Consider the following 17,492-nt stretch of genomic DNA (forward strand, 5'->3'; position numbering starts at 1 on the left):
CTCATTTGGCCAATTGCTTTTCGTATTTACAAATACACAATGCAGCTGCATATGGTCAGATGTCACACGTCTTAAACAGGATTTCACATAACTGCTTACAAAAAACAATAACTTTGAATTTGAAGATATTTAATTTTTGTCATAGAGAAAGAAGCCACAATAAACCGTTTAGAACATACCTTAGCTTAACATAGGCGGATCCCGAGGTGGGGTCCAGGCGGACCGGATCCCCCACTCCCTTATATTATTGTAGTTGGACTATTGCTGAGTGCGGCGTTAAACAACAAACAAACCAATACAAACGTTAGAGGCGACTAACGGGATCGGGTGGTCAGGCTCGCTGACTCGTCTGTTTACAGACCGCCATCATGTCGCCGGGATATTGCTGAGTGCGGCGTTAAACAATAAACAAACAAACAAAAGCAGCACCTGATAAGTGGTCATCAGTATATTGCTGTATCACTCTATGATTGTACGCATGCACTACACGCGTACAGCTCCATATATGGGAGATATCAGACAGAGCCATGTAGAGACAATGCGAGTGAAGCCTCTAGGTGTTATCAGGAACATATATGGGATAATTAGGATATACTAGTCATGTTCTGGTGACTGAAACGAGTGTATGTGACTCTGATACTATTTTAGGACAATGACACGGGTATTGTAGTGACACATTCGTCTAAATGAAAGGATTGCTGCACTGCCTGGTAATTCAATCCAAAAAAAACCCAAAATGAAACGTTCGTGTGTCAGTTTGGGTATGGCTCTAAGTGCAATTGCGTGGATCGTTGCTCATGATGTCAATCACTGGATTGTCTGGTCCAGTTTCGATTATTTACATTATTTAGCTGGAATATTGCCGAGAGCGGCGTTAAACAACAAACAAACAAACAAACAAACCCCCTTATTTGAAAACCAAATGTTGTATGTTTGTGGAGAGTGAGATCCCATCCCATCCTTCTGACACAGGAAACTTACCTGCCTGGGTATCCCATGTTCGACGGAGTTGGCTACAGTTGTTAACACATATTGTATTCACAGAAACTGATTATAGGACTGGGTATCCACTCCCGGAGGTGAGGTGAAATTGGGTTTAACGTCGCGTCCAAGATTATTGCACTTATGTAGCGACGTGCATGCACGTGTATGTGTGTGTGTGGCTGCTTGTACTAGTCCGGACTGATGACGATTTATAGTGCTAGCTCACTGAGATACCATGCCGCAGTTTAACATGAATACCCCACTCAGACACAGTATACTGACTCCGAGCCGACCAGTCCTTGTTTTAGCCCCTTAATGCCGAGCGCCAGACAGGGTAACAACAAGTACAATCTTTTAACGTCTTTTTGTATGACGCGGCCCGGGATCGAACCCTGGACCTTCCGCTCTCCGGGCGGACGCTCTACCACTAGACCACGGAGGCAGTCTCCACTCCCGGACATGTTCACAAGAGTTCCTTCACAATTCCATACATTCAGTGTAGAGGTGGACAGAAGACTCAAACACGATAAAAGAACATATTTTCTCTTGAACAATTTGTTTACTTTTATTCATGAATTCTTGGACCGATGGAGAAATGAGTTCATTAGTAGTCGTACATATGTTTCAAATAAATTGCGGGTCAAAAGAAAGTATACACTTGAAAATTGGATTTGAGAACAAAATTAAAAACGTTAACAAATTCTGGCTCAAGTATAGCAGGAAACGTTATAAATTAGCTTCTTCTGAATAACACTTAGATAGTACATTAATCATGTCCAACAAAAAGAAATATTTATAAATAATTTATAACAAACATGCCTTATAGAAGGTAATGACAATAACATTTAACGAAAATGGGTGTACGCAGGAGAAAAAATGATAGCTTTAATCAAGATTTTTGAAAAAATTCAAATAACGAGGAACAATATATATTAATACGGAATAGAGATCTGACGACACTCGTAACACATGCGCGTGTTTTTTAGCACAAGAACAACACGTGTGGCCAGTGCATGTCACGTGGTGACTGTCTCAAAATATCCGATGACACATTATGACGCATTTTCTTAATCAGACTGAACTGTCAGAAGATTCACAATTAATGGATCAGGTTTGCTGAAGTCTAAAACCTTTGATTGGTGATGCTGTTGCTCAAATTCAATTTCATTTATTATTCGTTTATTAAACCCTTGTCAGAATGGCCAGGATGTAAAAATAAGACGTTTGCCTTTTCTTGACGGTATCTCTGGGGACAAGACTGATCATTTGGATCATATATTGTCAGAGGCATCGTTCTTGTTCACCAACGTTTCATTAACTTATACTACCCAAAACAAGTTAAGGGTCACCAAATTTATTGATGATATTTTGTTATAATACAGAAAGAGAAATATTTTATATTTATTGTAATACAGTTTGGTAAGTTGTGGTTACCAGAAGCATGCAAATCAACACGTGAGACACGTCAGACGATACTTCAGCATTGAGGGGTCAAACAGAAATGTGTTACACACGTTCGCCATGTCAATAACGAGTCAAACCACCTCGTGCTCGTAAACAGTTGGACCGCCTCCGTGGTCCAGTGGTGGAGCGGCCCCCCGGGGAGCGGAAGGTCCGGGGTTCGATCCCCGAACAGTTCAGTTCGATCCCCGGCCGCGTCATACCGACGTAAAAAGATGTTACTTGTTGTTAACCTGTCTGGCGCTCGGCATTGTGGGGCTAAAACAAGGACTGGAGTCAGTATACTGTGTCTGAGTGGGATCTGCGGCATGGTATCTCAGTGAGACTAGCCACACACACACATACACGTACATGCACGTCGCTATATAAGTGCAATAATCTTGGACGCGACGTTAACCCCATTTCACCTCATCGTAAACGGTTGACACACCAAGTCTTTGAAGGGCATTTAGAAGTGATGCACATAAGGAAGAGAATTATGGCTGTCAACTTCTTTATGAGGAAAACAACTTTTCGGAGTATATATACTAGCACTTTCACTTCGATTCAGTCTTGATAGTATGTCTGTTTGCGTTTACCTCAGTAAAACGTGAAACCTTTACTCACTGTTACTATAGTACTACATCCCTATAATCTCCCGAGTATCACGAAAAAAGATTGACTGACAGTTATTGAGATAGGTGTGGACTTACCTTAGTCGGGCGGGATGCACGGGTGGTCCAACAATGTAATACGCCGTGAAGAGTTACGTCCCTTAATCGCGTGACGATCCTCTAGTCGTGGGTTCGCATCTCAAAGTATAATCCATCCAGAGTTTTAATCATGCACTAGGACCGTGTGTGTGGTTACCTAAAGTGGTATTCGTGTCCGACACTTGTCACGTTGGGCTTTCCTCGTACATGAACATGACAGGCTGATAAAACTGAAACTCACTCACTCATGCACATAACGCAGTTTCCAGTACGTGACATGTGTTACCACAACTCGTCTTCGTATGCGTGTCATAAACGACGTGACAGCTTTTTGAAATGCAGGTACGAATCGCGAAATGGAAATTACATTTTTCTTACCGATAAATGGTACATGTATCACAGTTGTTGAACTGTCTGTGTGCATCTCGTATACTGCAGACAGCGTTGCGCAACTGTGGTCAGTGAAGGAATACAAAGACAGTATATTACTGTAAATGCGATAAGAAAATCTACGTCTTGACATACATGTTAGTATACACACCAACTGGTCTTTATTGACACAGTAACGCCCTCAGCAACACCGGAATCTGGAACTCATCCGACGTGATTCCGGGGTAGTGAGTGAGTGAGTGAGTGAGTTGGGTTTAACGCGGCTTTTAACAGTATTCCAGTTATATCACGACGGGTCAGCTTAATGTGAGAGGAAAGCCCGAAGTGATGCAGGTCTCAGACGTTTACCACTTCGGTGAAACCCACGAGCACGGGTGTGGTGCTGACAAACCTAGAAACATAATTGGGGCGAACCGGGATTCGAACCCACAATCATAGGTTTCTGGCGTGCCCAAGCGACGCAACTCTGCACAGCGAATCGCGGCGCCTCAGACGACTGGGCCACCCGTGCCCCCGATTCCGGGGTAGAATTGATCCCCCACAAACCTTTGCTTGTCGTTCGAGTTGCTTGAGTTACGATGAGTGTGACGTCAGGACCCTAGAGGGTGGTGTGCAAGTATAATTCTGCACCGATGGCGGGGGTTGTTGCTCATAATTTCAGTCAATGGTTTACCTGGTCCAAATTCGACTTAATAGCTGAAATATTGCTGACTTTGACGTTGAACAACATCCATTTGCTCTCTCACCCATAGACTTGAGTATGCAGTTTCCATCTTCTTATTAGAAAGCAACATGTCTCAAAAAAACTTTCAACAAGCAAGCAAACAAATCCCTTTTAAACATTGCTTAAGTGAGTGAGTGAGTTGGGTTTAGCGCGGCTTTTAACAGTATTCCAGTTATATCACGGTGTGTCAGCTTAATGTGGGAAGATAGCCCCAAGTGATGCAGGTCTCAGACGTTTACCACGGGTATGGTGCTGAAAAACCTAGAAACATAATCGGGGCGAACCGGGATTCGAACCCACAATCACAGGTTTCTGACGTGCCCAAGGGACGCAACTCTGCACAGCGAATCGCGGCGCCTCAGACGACTGGGCCACCCGTGCCCCACAAACATTGGGGCCTACTGTGACCCGGAATCCCCACCTTGTGTTGGGCTATGGTTAGCCCAGCAGTTAAAGCGTTCGCTTGCCGAGTTGAAGAAGCTGGTTTTATTCCTCATGGGTACTATTTTAAGGTCATTGTTCAACCTATGCCTGTACGAGTCAACATCGTGTGGTTAGGCTTTGATCTGTTGGGGGGGGGGGGGGGGGGGGGGGGGAATCAGTGCTCATAATATCAGTCACAGGATTGTCTGGACCAGACTCTATTATTAACAGACCTCTGTCATATAGCTGGAATATTGCTGAGTATGGTGTTAAACAACAAACTAACCAAACAACTGTGTTGCAGGTTACACACAACCAAATGTTTTCCCATAGACTTCCATAGTAACATTATATTTAAAAAAAAATTAACTTAGCATTCAACAGCTATTACCTGTACGTGTGTGCACAGTTTGGCCTTAGAGCAGCAATAAAAACAAAAAAAATGACTAGTTTAGGCGTCAAACAACAAACACAATTTATAATGTATATTAATTTAGCAGTCAATGATTACCTTTCTTGTGCACTAATTACAATGTCTAAACCTTGGCCAAAGTTTGTTGGAGCGGACGTGAAGCGTGACAAGGGTAGAGTCATCTTCCAATCAGGTTCTCCCATGGCATATACTTATATGGAATACAATGTATACGTACAGCCTGCACAAAGGCCCCAAAACATGTTCAGCCGGGGTGGTATATATATGACACGACCTGGAAATCCATGTTTACACTTACTCACTGCTGACCTACTAACGGGTTCTTATCACCAAATACGGCCGCTTACAGGTTAATACATCATATAGTACGCGGAGAATTTGTAATTTGAAGGGAATACCTTATCTGTTAGTTGGGACGTTCCCGGATCCCAAGTTGAGACCGTCAAACAGCTGTCAACATTCGGAAGACATCGTCAAAACAACAGACTCGCGTGAGACGCCTTATAACGAGGTGAATATCGCGTCGCTATATCCTGCTATCTGGGTGACAGGGTCCGGAGTGGTGCAACAATAACGGTTGTTTCATGGACGTGACAGTGTGAAGTTTATGCCAGTTGTGGTGACACTGTTCGTAGTCGTCAGCTGTGTTTCAATTCGACATGGGTACTGCTGAAGAGAAAACACCCCTTTTAAGTTCGGGGGCGCACGAGAACGTACAGTACAACGAGGATGTCAAGTTCAAGCCTGGTGATACCTCAAAGAATAAGGGGTGAATAATTCAATACTTTTTCTTGTATGCGTGCATTCAAAATAGATCCCACATATGATAGTATACTAGTATGTATCGGATATTTACTTTTTTGTTTGTTTTATTTGTTCAACCTTTAAGCACATGTCATGACACTGGTTAAAGTTACATAGGTATTTCATATTTGACCAATCGATGACATTTTGAAAGTGCCTTTGGGTTGAGCATCAAGTTTGCTTGGTCCAGACTTGATTATATTGATAGGCCTCTTACCAAACGGGCAAGAATCGAGCAGGCAGCAAATGTTTTATCACTGATTTATATAAATCATTTATTAAAACATAAATATAAAGTAATAACATTTACCAGGAGCTTTGTGAATGTTGCTTGAATCAGTCAGTCAGTTACACCCCCCCCCCCCCCCCCCCCCCCCCCCCCCCTGGTTCTCCTCTTCTGGACCCAAGCCTCTCGACTCATCCACTATCTCCACCCTGTCTACCCATTCCCGAAAAGCCATCCACTACCCCCCTCTACCCATCCACTACCATCCTCAACCCCCCTCTACCCATCTACCCATCTACTACCCCCTCTACCCATCCACTACCCCCCCTCTACCCATCCACTACCACCCTCTACCCATCCACTACCACCCTCTACCCATCTACTACCCCCATCTACCCATCCACTACCCCCTCTACCCATCCACTACCCCCATCTACCCATCCACTACCACCCTCTACCCATCCACTACCACCCTCTACCCATCCACTACCCCCTCTACCCATCTACCCATCCACTACCCCCTCTACCCATCCACTACCACCCTCTACCCATCCACTACCATCCTCTACCCATCTACTACCCCCATCTACCCATCCACTACCCCCTCTACCCATCCACTACCCCCATCTACCCATCCACTACCACCCTCTACCCATCCACTACCACCCTCTACCCATCCACTACCCCCTCTACCCATCTACCCATCCACTACCCCCTCTACCCATCCACTACCACCCATCTACCCATCCACTACCCCCTCTACCCATCCACTACCACCCTCTACCCATCCACTACCATCCTCTACCCATCCACTACCCCTCTACCCATCCACTACCACCCTCTACCCATCCACTACCCCCCTCTACCCATCTACTACCCCCATCTACCCATCCACTACCCCCTCTACCCATCCACTACCACCCTCTACCCATCCACTACCCCCCTCTACCCATCCATTGCTTTAACCAACCCTTCCCCCTGTCCCCATTCTCAACCCCTGCTATCAGTCAAGTCCAGAAATGATTTGTTTTTTGTTTGTTTGTTGCTTATTGCTGCACACAGCAATATTCCAGCCTGTAAATAATATAGTCTAGACCAGACAATCCACTTGTTGACATTATGAACATAGATCCACGCAATTGGGATAAAAGTCAGCGAGCCTGACCACCCGATCCCATTTGTCATCTCTTACGACAAGCATGGGTTGCTGAAAACCTACAGCAACCCAGATCTTCACAGGTGTCTAGAAAATGAAACTTAACAAGTGATGTTCAAATGAGGTACCAGTATGTTTGATTCTAAAGTGTATTTTAGTTTAATTCAATATTTTAATGGACACTAATACCCTTAATCAAGTGATGTAGCAACTTCAGGTGAAGCATTGAAACTGCACTTAATATACCTGTGAAGATAATTCTGGAGACCTGTCAGTCGGCCCTATCCCAATGATAATCATCAGACATCCCATTGAGATAACAATCAATGGCTGCTAGTCATACTAACAATATGTCGTTGCGCGTGGGTTAGTCATGCTGGGGACGCTGATCATAATTATTTGCATATTCCTGTATTGGCTAATTGGCAGTCCAAGTTGGGTTTCTTTAAGACAAGTCACTCAAATACCATATTTGAAGGGCCCTGATTTCTTGGTCAACATCTTGGTTTGCATATTCTTTTAATCATCATCATCATCATCATCATCATCATCATCATCATCATCATTATTATCATCGTCTTGTATTGTGCTTTTTCTGTCCTGGATGTCATGCTCATAGCACGCCATTACCCAGACAATTGGATCACAATGCATTCGATTTCAATTCTTGGCTCACTGAGAATACAACCCAATTGTTTCAATCAAATTTCTAAAAACTATTTTGAAGTGATTTCTGAAATTTTTTTATGGTGCCAAGTTGAAGGGTCCCTTTCCTTCTGATATGAACTTACTTTGAGGTCATTTTGTTTTTTGTTTTTTAAAAACTTTTTTATTGTTCCCAGAGTTGTAGATTAATACAGTATTCCGTCAAAGACATATTTCGGATTGCATAGAAGGGCACAGCTTTGAAGTCGTTTTAATTACTGAAATTAGTTCAAGGAATCAGACAGAAAAATTACTTTTCTCCAAATTATTTGATTTTGCTTTTATCTGATTTTGCAAACCAAATTATTACAGAAAGTGCCTAATGAGAGTAGGAAACAGTCTTGATACAAGGGTTTGTCTGAACCAGTGACATTTTGTTGATGCTTAAATGTCAGCCATAAAATTGTCACTGTCAAGGTAATGACAGGTTTCCCACTGAAAGTTCATGAAAATAATTATTCCAAAGAATTAAATAAAAAGCTTCTGACACTTATTCATCTGATTTGTGTGTACTGGCGGCCTAAAATTATTGTAAAATAACATGATGAAATTAATACAGAATTTTACCGGGGCATTAAGGGGCTAAGACAAGGACTGGTCGGCTCGGAGTCAGTATACTGTGTCTGAGGTGGGTATTCATGCTAAACTGCGGCATGGTATCTCAGTGGGCTAGCACTATAAATCGGCATCAGTCCGGAATAGTACAAGCAGCCACACACACACATACGTGCATGCACGTCGCTATATAAGTGCAATAATCTTGGACGCGACGTTAAACCCAATTTCACCTCACCTCACCTCACCTCACCTCACCTCACCTCACCTCACCTTTACCCATGGGTACTGTGTGTGAAGCCCACTGCTGGAATTTCCCATTTTATCATGTCTGAATAAAGGAAGACATTTTGATAAAAGTGTCATATAATATTTACTGTAATCTTATATGATGCTGTTTAACAGGGTTAAAGACCACAAACATAAGAAAGGACTAACCCCTAAAGATCAGGACAAGTTCACATGACCATAATTGATTTCATGTTTATTCCAATACTGATATTATTAAATATAAATTGATTTTGAAAACACCTATATATCTTTCAAGTGACTAGGCTTTATTATGCTCGAATTAATTCAAATTAATTGTGATATGTTTTGCAGGGAGAAATGAAAAACTTATGAACCTAATATCAAAATTAATAAATCCTGAGTATGCCCATTCAATATGATTGTATGCTATGATTGTGGGAATTGCTACCGTATCATTTGCAGTTGCAGGCTAATATCACTCATATCCTCTTACCAAATAACCTCTTGTAAAGAACCAATCAGATACATATTGGAATATTTTCTATGATCCATGTCAGGTGATGCCTTAATAAAAAATGGAAAATGCATTCTGTGGGTCACGTTAAGATGTCCTAAATCAAACTCACTTACTCTTGCCCTTGTTAGGGGAAAAGCAATAAGTCTGGACTCTCGAATAAACTACACAAAACCAAAAGAAGCCTTCAGTGTTTAGCTTCCTTACAGATTGAAAATTGTCAATGTATGATGCGCCAAACTCCACTAAAGTGAATGCTTATGGCGCTACACACATTATTATTAGCTGCCTGTGAGGATTCAGAAGGCTAACAGTCATATCGCCATCTCATCCTACCGGGTACCCATTCACTGCATGGTAATCAATTTCAATAACTTTAAAATCTGACATTTCCAGTGGGCCAATCAGGACCCTCATCCCGTCTCTTCCCCTGTATCTGCCCAGCGAGGTGTGTAATAAGGACATGTGTAGCAGACAACCTTTCCTCTTCATCACAGATCAGGCGGTCGGGTAGCCTAGTGGTTAAAGCGTTAGCTCGTCACGCCGAAGACCCGGGTTCGATTCCTGACATGGGTACAATGTGTGAAGCCCATTTGTGGTGTCCCCCGCCGTGACATTGCTGGAATATTGCTAAAAGCGGCGTAAAACCATACTCACTCACTCAGAGTCAGGGGGATACAGGGCCATGTAATTATGCACAGAAGTATTTAGGGAAATATGATAAAAACTTTTTCAAAATTAATTTCTTAAATTGTTGATTGTTATGTCTGATGCGGTGTGATTAATGCTACAAGCAGGATGGGCCAGTTATGAGAGTGATAACACCTTATGACTCATTTATTGAGTCAATTCTAAAATAAACTTGTATACTCATCCCTCTGGCATTAAGTTTTAAAATATTTTGTTATTAAGCAGTTGTTTGTTCCTTTACTACACATTTAAAGTGCAAGTTCAGAATTCATTCATATTTTACCTGTGGTTTGTTTGGGTTTAGGAGATTTATGTAAAAGGTTATCAGGATTGACACATGTTAGATATGCTGTTTCATTGTTTTTTGTATTTTTAAAATGTTTATTTGAAGAGTGATATTTTTTAGGATTTTAGGTCATCTGGCTCAAAGGTAATCTGTTTGTACACCGTCGTCAACTTGCAGATTGGGGACATTTTTTTTACCACAAGGTAACAAGTACATTGAGGTGTCTCCTTTATAGATTCCTTCAGATTAGGTATATACAGAAATACTATCTGATCACAGAGACATCAACACGTGAAATAATTAATGATAATGGCTACTGAGTGACAAGTTTATGCACAGATCACAACTCCAATCAGATAATGCTGACATTCCAGTGGCAGTCATTTTGAAAACTGTCAATTTTGGTAAATAGTTCAACTTCTAGCTTGTGGTACCTTTATAAGCGATACTATAGTGTTTTGAGAAAATGCATCTTGTATTGTGTGTATATTTTATAGTTTTAAAACCAGATCTGTGTGTCTTATTGTTCCAATGACGGGCCAACCCTACACTTAAACTTAAACCCCGAATGATGTTTTGTTTGAAACATCTTTTTTTCTACTATTTGAAGAAACAATCCATGCATTTTCTTGAAAGGAATTAAGTTCTTGTCAACCATGACAACATTTTGATCATTTTTATTCTGTTTTTTTTTTTTTTCATTTCATCTTTTTGGCATATAGACCAAGAGATCCCATTTACACCTTATATAGGAAAATGGGAGAACAACTTATAAAATGCTGCAGTTGTTACCTTGTTCTGTGTGAAGGTATAAGCTTGAAGCAAAAGGGAAAATCCTAACATAGCTGGCAACAAATGATAGATTCCTGAAGTAGATGACTACAAGAATTTGTCCATGTCCCATTAATGACACGGCCCGTAAATATCCGGCGTAGAATAGGTCTTCAGCAACCCATGCTATCCCAATTGTGTGAATCGATGCTCATGTTATCAATCACTGGATTGTCTGGTCCAAACTCGATTATTTACAGACCGCCGTCATATAGCTGGAATATTTCTGAGTGCGGCACAAACAAACAAACAAATATAAATAAATAACACAGTGCAAAGACAACAAGGAAGGTTTCACCAAAAGTAGATGCTTTGGTTGTAAATTGATCTTTAGGCCTTTAAGACGAAACAGTTCATGTGAAATGTGATATAAACAATAAAGAATAAATATCTTTTTTTCCTAGTCAGCAGAAGAGGATTTATTTGTACTTCATTTTGTACCAAGTTGTCCTTCACCTTGAAACACTTTTTCTTTCACGATTGCACAATACCTGAGATTTGTTGTCCTTCACCTTGAAACATTTTCTTTCACGATTGCACAATACCTGAGATTTATTAGTGCTCTACACCCGCTGCATTGATAAGCCTCAACCAGCCTATGTGAGGTATACAGACATGTTCCTTCAGTGATGGTATAAGTCATTTGCTAAATATAGACCTGGACTCATCTAGATAAGACTGTCACATCTACTGCTATTTGGGTCAAAAAGTGGACCGGTTTCAATATCACTGGGGATAAATAATTGTACTCAAGGCTCCAGGTCATATTTTGAGATACTGAGTTTTTTCTCAAATGTTATCATTCACATTGGGTATTGACAGTTTTCTTTGGGCATTCAGTATTTGTTTACATGTGCAGTCATTTGGATATTTTAAGACCAATGAGTAGACTTTCTTCTTAAATTCATGCTATGGCTCAACAAAGATCTGAGGACACCTCATTACGTTTCACATCAGAACAAATTTTCTTTTGTTAAGTTTTGAAATTTTAATCGAGAATGTTGTCAAAATAGTTTTCAAAGCCTGGTCTGGAATGGAAGTCGCCAGTTTGAAACTAGTGCCATAAAGCTGGAGAAAGCTGCTTTCTGATTGACTTCTTTTTAGTCATTTTATTGGTCGGTCACAGTTCGAAAAGGTCATACTGATGTGACCTGTAATTGATGTCCTCAGATCTACTTGTAGCAGAGACCCGTGAAGACCCGAGATAGAATAGGTCTTCAGCAACCATGCTTGCCGTAAAAGGCAACTATGCTTGTCGTAAAAGGCAACTAACGGGATTGGTCAGGCTAGCTGACTTGGTTATGCATGTCATCGTATCCCAATAACACGGCCCTTGAAGATCCGGCGTAGAACAGGTCTTCAGCAATCCATGCTATCCCAATTGCATGGATCGATGCTCATGATGTCAATCACCGGATTGTCTGGTCCAGACTTGGATTATAACAGACCGCCATCATATAGCTTGAATATTGCTGAGTGCGGAGTTAAACAACAAACAACAAACAAACAATCATTATTTGCAACCAAAAATATTAAACATGTTGAGGTATGGTTGAACTATGTTACAAAGTAAAACTAACAATATCGAGAAAAAGCTAATACCAAATATCTAGACTATTAATTTACATGTCTTTAGTAAAATTTGATTGAGTCAAAGGTTTGTTTTTGGAGATGTTAAGTAAAATGTCCCTCCAATATCTTAAAAAATGTCTTTGTAACATATTTATTTACACTGTAAACAAAATGTCAGTTAAGTCAAGCATGACAAAACAATATCCCCACATGTTTACGATAAATACCGGTATGTATGCACTTTGAGCCCTACCCAAACTGACTCATGAACATTTCATTTGTTTTTTTTGTGATTGAATTACCAGGCAGTGCAGCAATCCTTTCATTTAGACGAATGTATCACTACAATACCCGTGTCATGGTCCTAAAATAGTATCAGAGTCACTCAGAGACTCATTTCAGTCAACAGAACAAGACTAGTATATCCAAATTATCCCATATATGTTCCTGATAACACCTAGAGGCTTCACACGCATTGTCCCTGTATGGCTCTGTCTGATATCTCCCTGCCTTATCAGTATGCATGCCTGTTGCCATATATGGTGCTAGGGAGCTGTTCGTGTGTAGTGCATGCGTACATTCACAGAGTGATACAGTTATTCTACCCCGGGTCTTCACGGGTCTTCTGGGATTGTCTGGTCCAGACTTGATTATTTACAAACCGCCGTCATGTTGCTGGCATATTGCTGAGTGTAGCATTAAACAACAAACAAGCAAACAAACAAAAGAACCCAGAATAGATGTAATCTTTGTTTTGTTATCATTTCGACACTAGTTGTCATTGTCCATTTCATTCATTATTGAACATTAAAGACAAGCTTGAGATCTGCAGAATTTCTGCAGAATTTCAATTATTCAGATGCAGACTTTGCCTGTTTCCAGTTTGTGTTGAAGGTAATGATTATCAGTCCAGCTTATCTTTGTCTTGAACACACAATTTGTGACATGAACCTGAATTCATTGGCTGGGAAAGTTATGAGATTTAAAACCAGAATCCAAGGGATAAAACCGAGGACGTAAGAGGGTTTAAAATCTCACAAAAAACAGAGGGTAGGAGTTTTATTTAACTTATTAACCGAAAAAAGAAACTTAAAACAACATTTATCAACATTTTTATGTTTCAAAAATACTTTCCTCGAACCTTAGGAAAGAGGCGTAAAATCTGTTTTGCTGGCGTACAGTTACTTTAAAAAGACATCTCAAAAGCATTGTGAATTATCAGCGCCTCTGTAGCCAAGTGGTACACTCACTGGGCTGCAGATGCACGGGAATATAACGAAAACATTTGTTATTTGCCTTTACATTTCATCACATTCTGTTCAAAGGCGAAATACATTTCTAGCAAGAAACATTCATATGTTACAATATAAACAGAAGATGTATTAATTAAATCCCTGGGATATTAGACCCGTGGAGATTCCGGGGTAGAATAGGTCTTCAGCAACCCATGCTTGCCGTAAAAGGTGACTATGCTTGTCGACTAACGGGATCAGGTGGTCAGACTCGCTGACCTGGTTGATGCATGTCTTCAATCCCAATTGCGTGGATCGAAGCTCATGACATTAATCACTGGATTGTCTGGTCCAGACTTGATTATTTACAGACCGCCGTCATATAGCTGGAATATTGCTGAGTGCGGCGTTAAACAACCAACCAACCAACCAACCAACCTGGGATATTATAACATATTATATGTAGGGCGGTCGGGTAGCCTAGTGGTTAAAGCGTTCGCTCGTCACGCCGAAGACCCGGGTTCGATTCCCGACATGGGTACAATGTGTGAAGCCCATTTCTGGTGTCCCCCGCCGTGATATTGCTGGTATATTGCTAAAAGCGGCGTAAAACCACACTCACTCACTCACATATTATATAGCAAATGTCCCGGGGATATTATAACATCCCTGTTATTGAGATTTAACCCGACTGGAGAACAACTGTGTGACGTCACTGGAGGCTTATAAGTGTTGTGATGTCATCCACTAAAGTCCCTCCATAAAGACTTGAAGACAAGCTATACGAATTCAGCCATTCTTTGTTGGCATTATACTAATGTGTAAGTTCATGATATCATTGAAGATAATAGATTCACCAACATGTAACATATCTTTATTCATCAGGGCCCCGTTCCACAAAGCGATCGTAGAGCTATGACTGTCGTAAGCCTATGCTAAAGGATGGGAGTTACAATCATCTTAGCGCTACGTTGTGACCTAAATTGCAGGGCCCCGTTCCACAAAGCGATCGTAGAGCTATGACTGTCGTAAGCCTATGCTAAAGGATGGGAGTTACGATCATCTTAGCGCTACAAAGCGATCGTAGCGCTAAGGTGATCGTAACTCCCATCATTTAACATTGACTTACGACAGTCACAGGGTTACGATCGCTTCGTGGAACGGGGCCCCTGCAAATTTAGGTCACATTGTTTAAACGTCAGGGTCATGAGATTGTAGGTCGGCAATGATATTGGACCACAGTACTACGATAGGACAATGTGATGAGTCAGTAACAGGGTCTGGGGACAGTACACGAGAAAGTACTGTAGCTCTGATTTATGTGAGGGAATTGGATTGAACAATAACTTAAATATCCATTTAAAATAAATAATGGATCAAATTAATTGAAGGGGATCGTTAGGCAAGGCTCCTGTTGCACAAACCTGTCTTAGTGCTAAGATGGTTGTAACTTGCCTACTAGGGCTGGGACGGGTAACTCGGGTACCCGGGTCGGGTGGGTACTGAGTAGGACCTGGGTACCCACAGGACTACCCGGACCCACGATTAGTCACGTGATATCTTGAACTATATGGTTACACTACAAGTCACTAATGTTCGCATTTCTTTCTGACTATGCACCATTCCTTCTGATTTTTTATATGGTTGAATAAAGATATAACATAATTCAACTTCAGTGTATGAATGACCAGATGTTTATTACGTGTATCTAAATACGATTTGCCAGGGCTTTGTTAGAAATGTTCCCCATCAGACATTTTAAGACACCTCCCGAGACCTACAGTGGGTACCCGGGTAGGTTCGGGTAATAGGGAGTTGGGTACCCGGGTAGTAAATTTGGACTCGTCCCAGCCCTATTACATATTTTAACAAAGACATTTGATGAGATTGTTTGTGAAAAGGGGGGCTCTGATATTATTTCTTGTTTTGTGGGGACCTATTCTTAAGGACAGCAGTGCTGTCATAAGTGTTCAAATTATGATGGAACATTGCTGCTATTTGATGTCCACAAGCAGGAAGGTTTGAAAATGTGATTTCCATTATCATCACTCACCCTATGCCAGCCCCTGTATAATCTACCACTTTCTGTGATCTCTCCATAAAGCTGCTCTCTCTAAAGCATCCTCTCTCTATACCAGCCTCTGTACACTCTGCCACTTTCTGTGATCTCTCCATGAAGCTGCTCTCTCTAAAGCATCCTCTCTCTATACCAGCCTCTGTATACTCTGCCACTTTCTGTGATCTCTCCATGAAGCTGCTCTCTCTAAAGCATCCTCTCTCTATACCAGCCTCTGTATAATCTGCCACTTTCTGTGATCTCTCCATTAAGTTGCTCTCTCTAAAGCATCCTCTCTCTATACCAGCATATCTATAATCAGGCAATGTCAACATTACAAGTTGATGTTCATGATTGTCAATCCCTGTGCAGCCAGATCTACCAGATGGTCAAGGTCTCAGCTCTTCAATGACAACCTTGCTGTCCAATGTTCATAGAGTGTGTGACAATTCTTTTTAAAACAATCATAGCCATAGAAGTGAACCTGAAACTGGCTGACCTCATTTGCATGTTTATGAAAATAGGACCTATCGTTCACAATGTTTTTTTCTTTGCAGAGATGAAGAGAAAAATACAAAATCAGCGACATTTGGGGAAATGGTCAGTATGTCTACTTTCAATAATTACAGTCACACCCATAAATTGTCATAGTAACCTGTTCCTGACAACCATTCCCCATGAAAATTCTTCTTCTTTGTGCATCTACTATGTGGTGCTGCAGGTTTAGTGCTGCAGAGGTAGTGTTGCGGATGTAGTGCTGCAGGTGTTGTGCTGCAGGTGTAATGCTGCAGGTGTAGTGCTTCAGGTGTAGGGCTGCAAGTGTAGTGCTGCAGGTTAAATGCTGCAAGTGTAGTGCTGCAGGTTTACTACTGCAGGTTTAGTGCTGCAGGTTTAGTGCTGCAGGTGTAGTGCTGCATGTTTAGTGCTGCAGGTGTTGTTGCAGGTGTGGTGCTGCAGGTGTTATGCTGCAGGTGTAGTGCTTCAGGTGTAGTGTTGCAGGTTTAGTGCTGCAAGTGTAGTGCTGCATGTTTAGTGCTGCATGTTTAGTGCTGCATGTTTAGTGCTGCAGGTGAAGTGCTGCAGGTGTAGTGCTGCAGGTGAAGTGCTGCAGGTGTAGTGCTGCAGGTGAAGTGCTGCAGGTGTAGTGCTGCAGGTGTTGTGTTGCAGGTGTAGTGTTGCAGGTGTGGTGCTGCAGGTGTTATGCTGCAGGTGTAGTGCTTCAGGTGTGGTGTTGCAGGTTTGTGCTGCAGGTGTAGTGCTTCAGGTATGGTGTTGCAGGTGTAGTGCTGCAGGTGTTATGCTGCAGGTGTAGTGCTTCAGGTGTGGTGTTGCAGGTTTGTGCTGCAGGTGTGGTGCTGCAGGTGTTGTGTTGCAGGTGTGGTGCTGTAGGTGAAGTACTGCAGGTGTGGTGTTGCAGGTGAAGTGCTGCAGGTGTGGCGTTGCAGGTGTAGTGCTGCAGGTGTAGTGCTGCAGGTGTGCTGTTGCAGGTGTAGTGTTGCAGGTGTA

The 17,492-nt window shown here is 41.7% G+C and overlaps 1 protein-coding gene across 4 annotated transcripts in view; it reads left to right on the forward strand.

Moving 5' to 3' along the window:
* The window catches only part of LOC124139127 (ATP-dependent translocase ABCB1-like), a 176,530-nt gene that overhangs the window by 15,062 nt on the left and 143,976 nt on the right, over nt 1-17,492 (forward strand). For 2 of the 4 annotated variants that reach the window (XR_007220335.1, XM_048394201.1), the window contains exons 1-2: nt 5,357-5,876; nt 16,544-16,586. Coding sequence is in view for 3 of the 4 variants with exons in the window: in XM_048394201.1 (XP_048250158.1) it covers nt 5,767-5,876; nt 16,544-16,586 (153 nt within the window). In the remaining variant the exon portion in view is untranslated. Of the gene's footprint in view, nt 1-5,356; nt 5,877-16,543; nt 16,587-17,492 lie in introns of those variants that run through there. The other 2 variants (XM_048394202.1, XM_048394203.1) reach the window with 1 other exon arrangement.

The sequence above is a fragment of the Haliotis rufescens genome, unplaced genomic scaffold (genome assembly GCF_023055435.1).
Source record: "Haliotis rufescens isolate VD_foot unplaced genomic scaffold, xgHalRufe1.0.p SCAF_13, whole genome shotgun sequence".
In the NCBI taxonomy this organism is placed as follows: domain Eukaryota; kingdom Metazoa; phylum Mollusca; class Gastropoda; order Lepetellida; family Haliotidae; genus Haliotis; species Haliotis rufescens.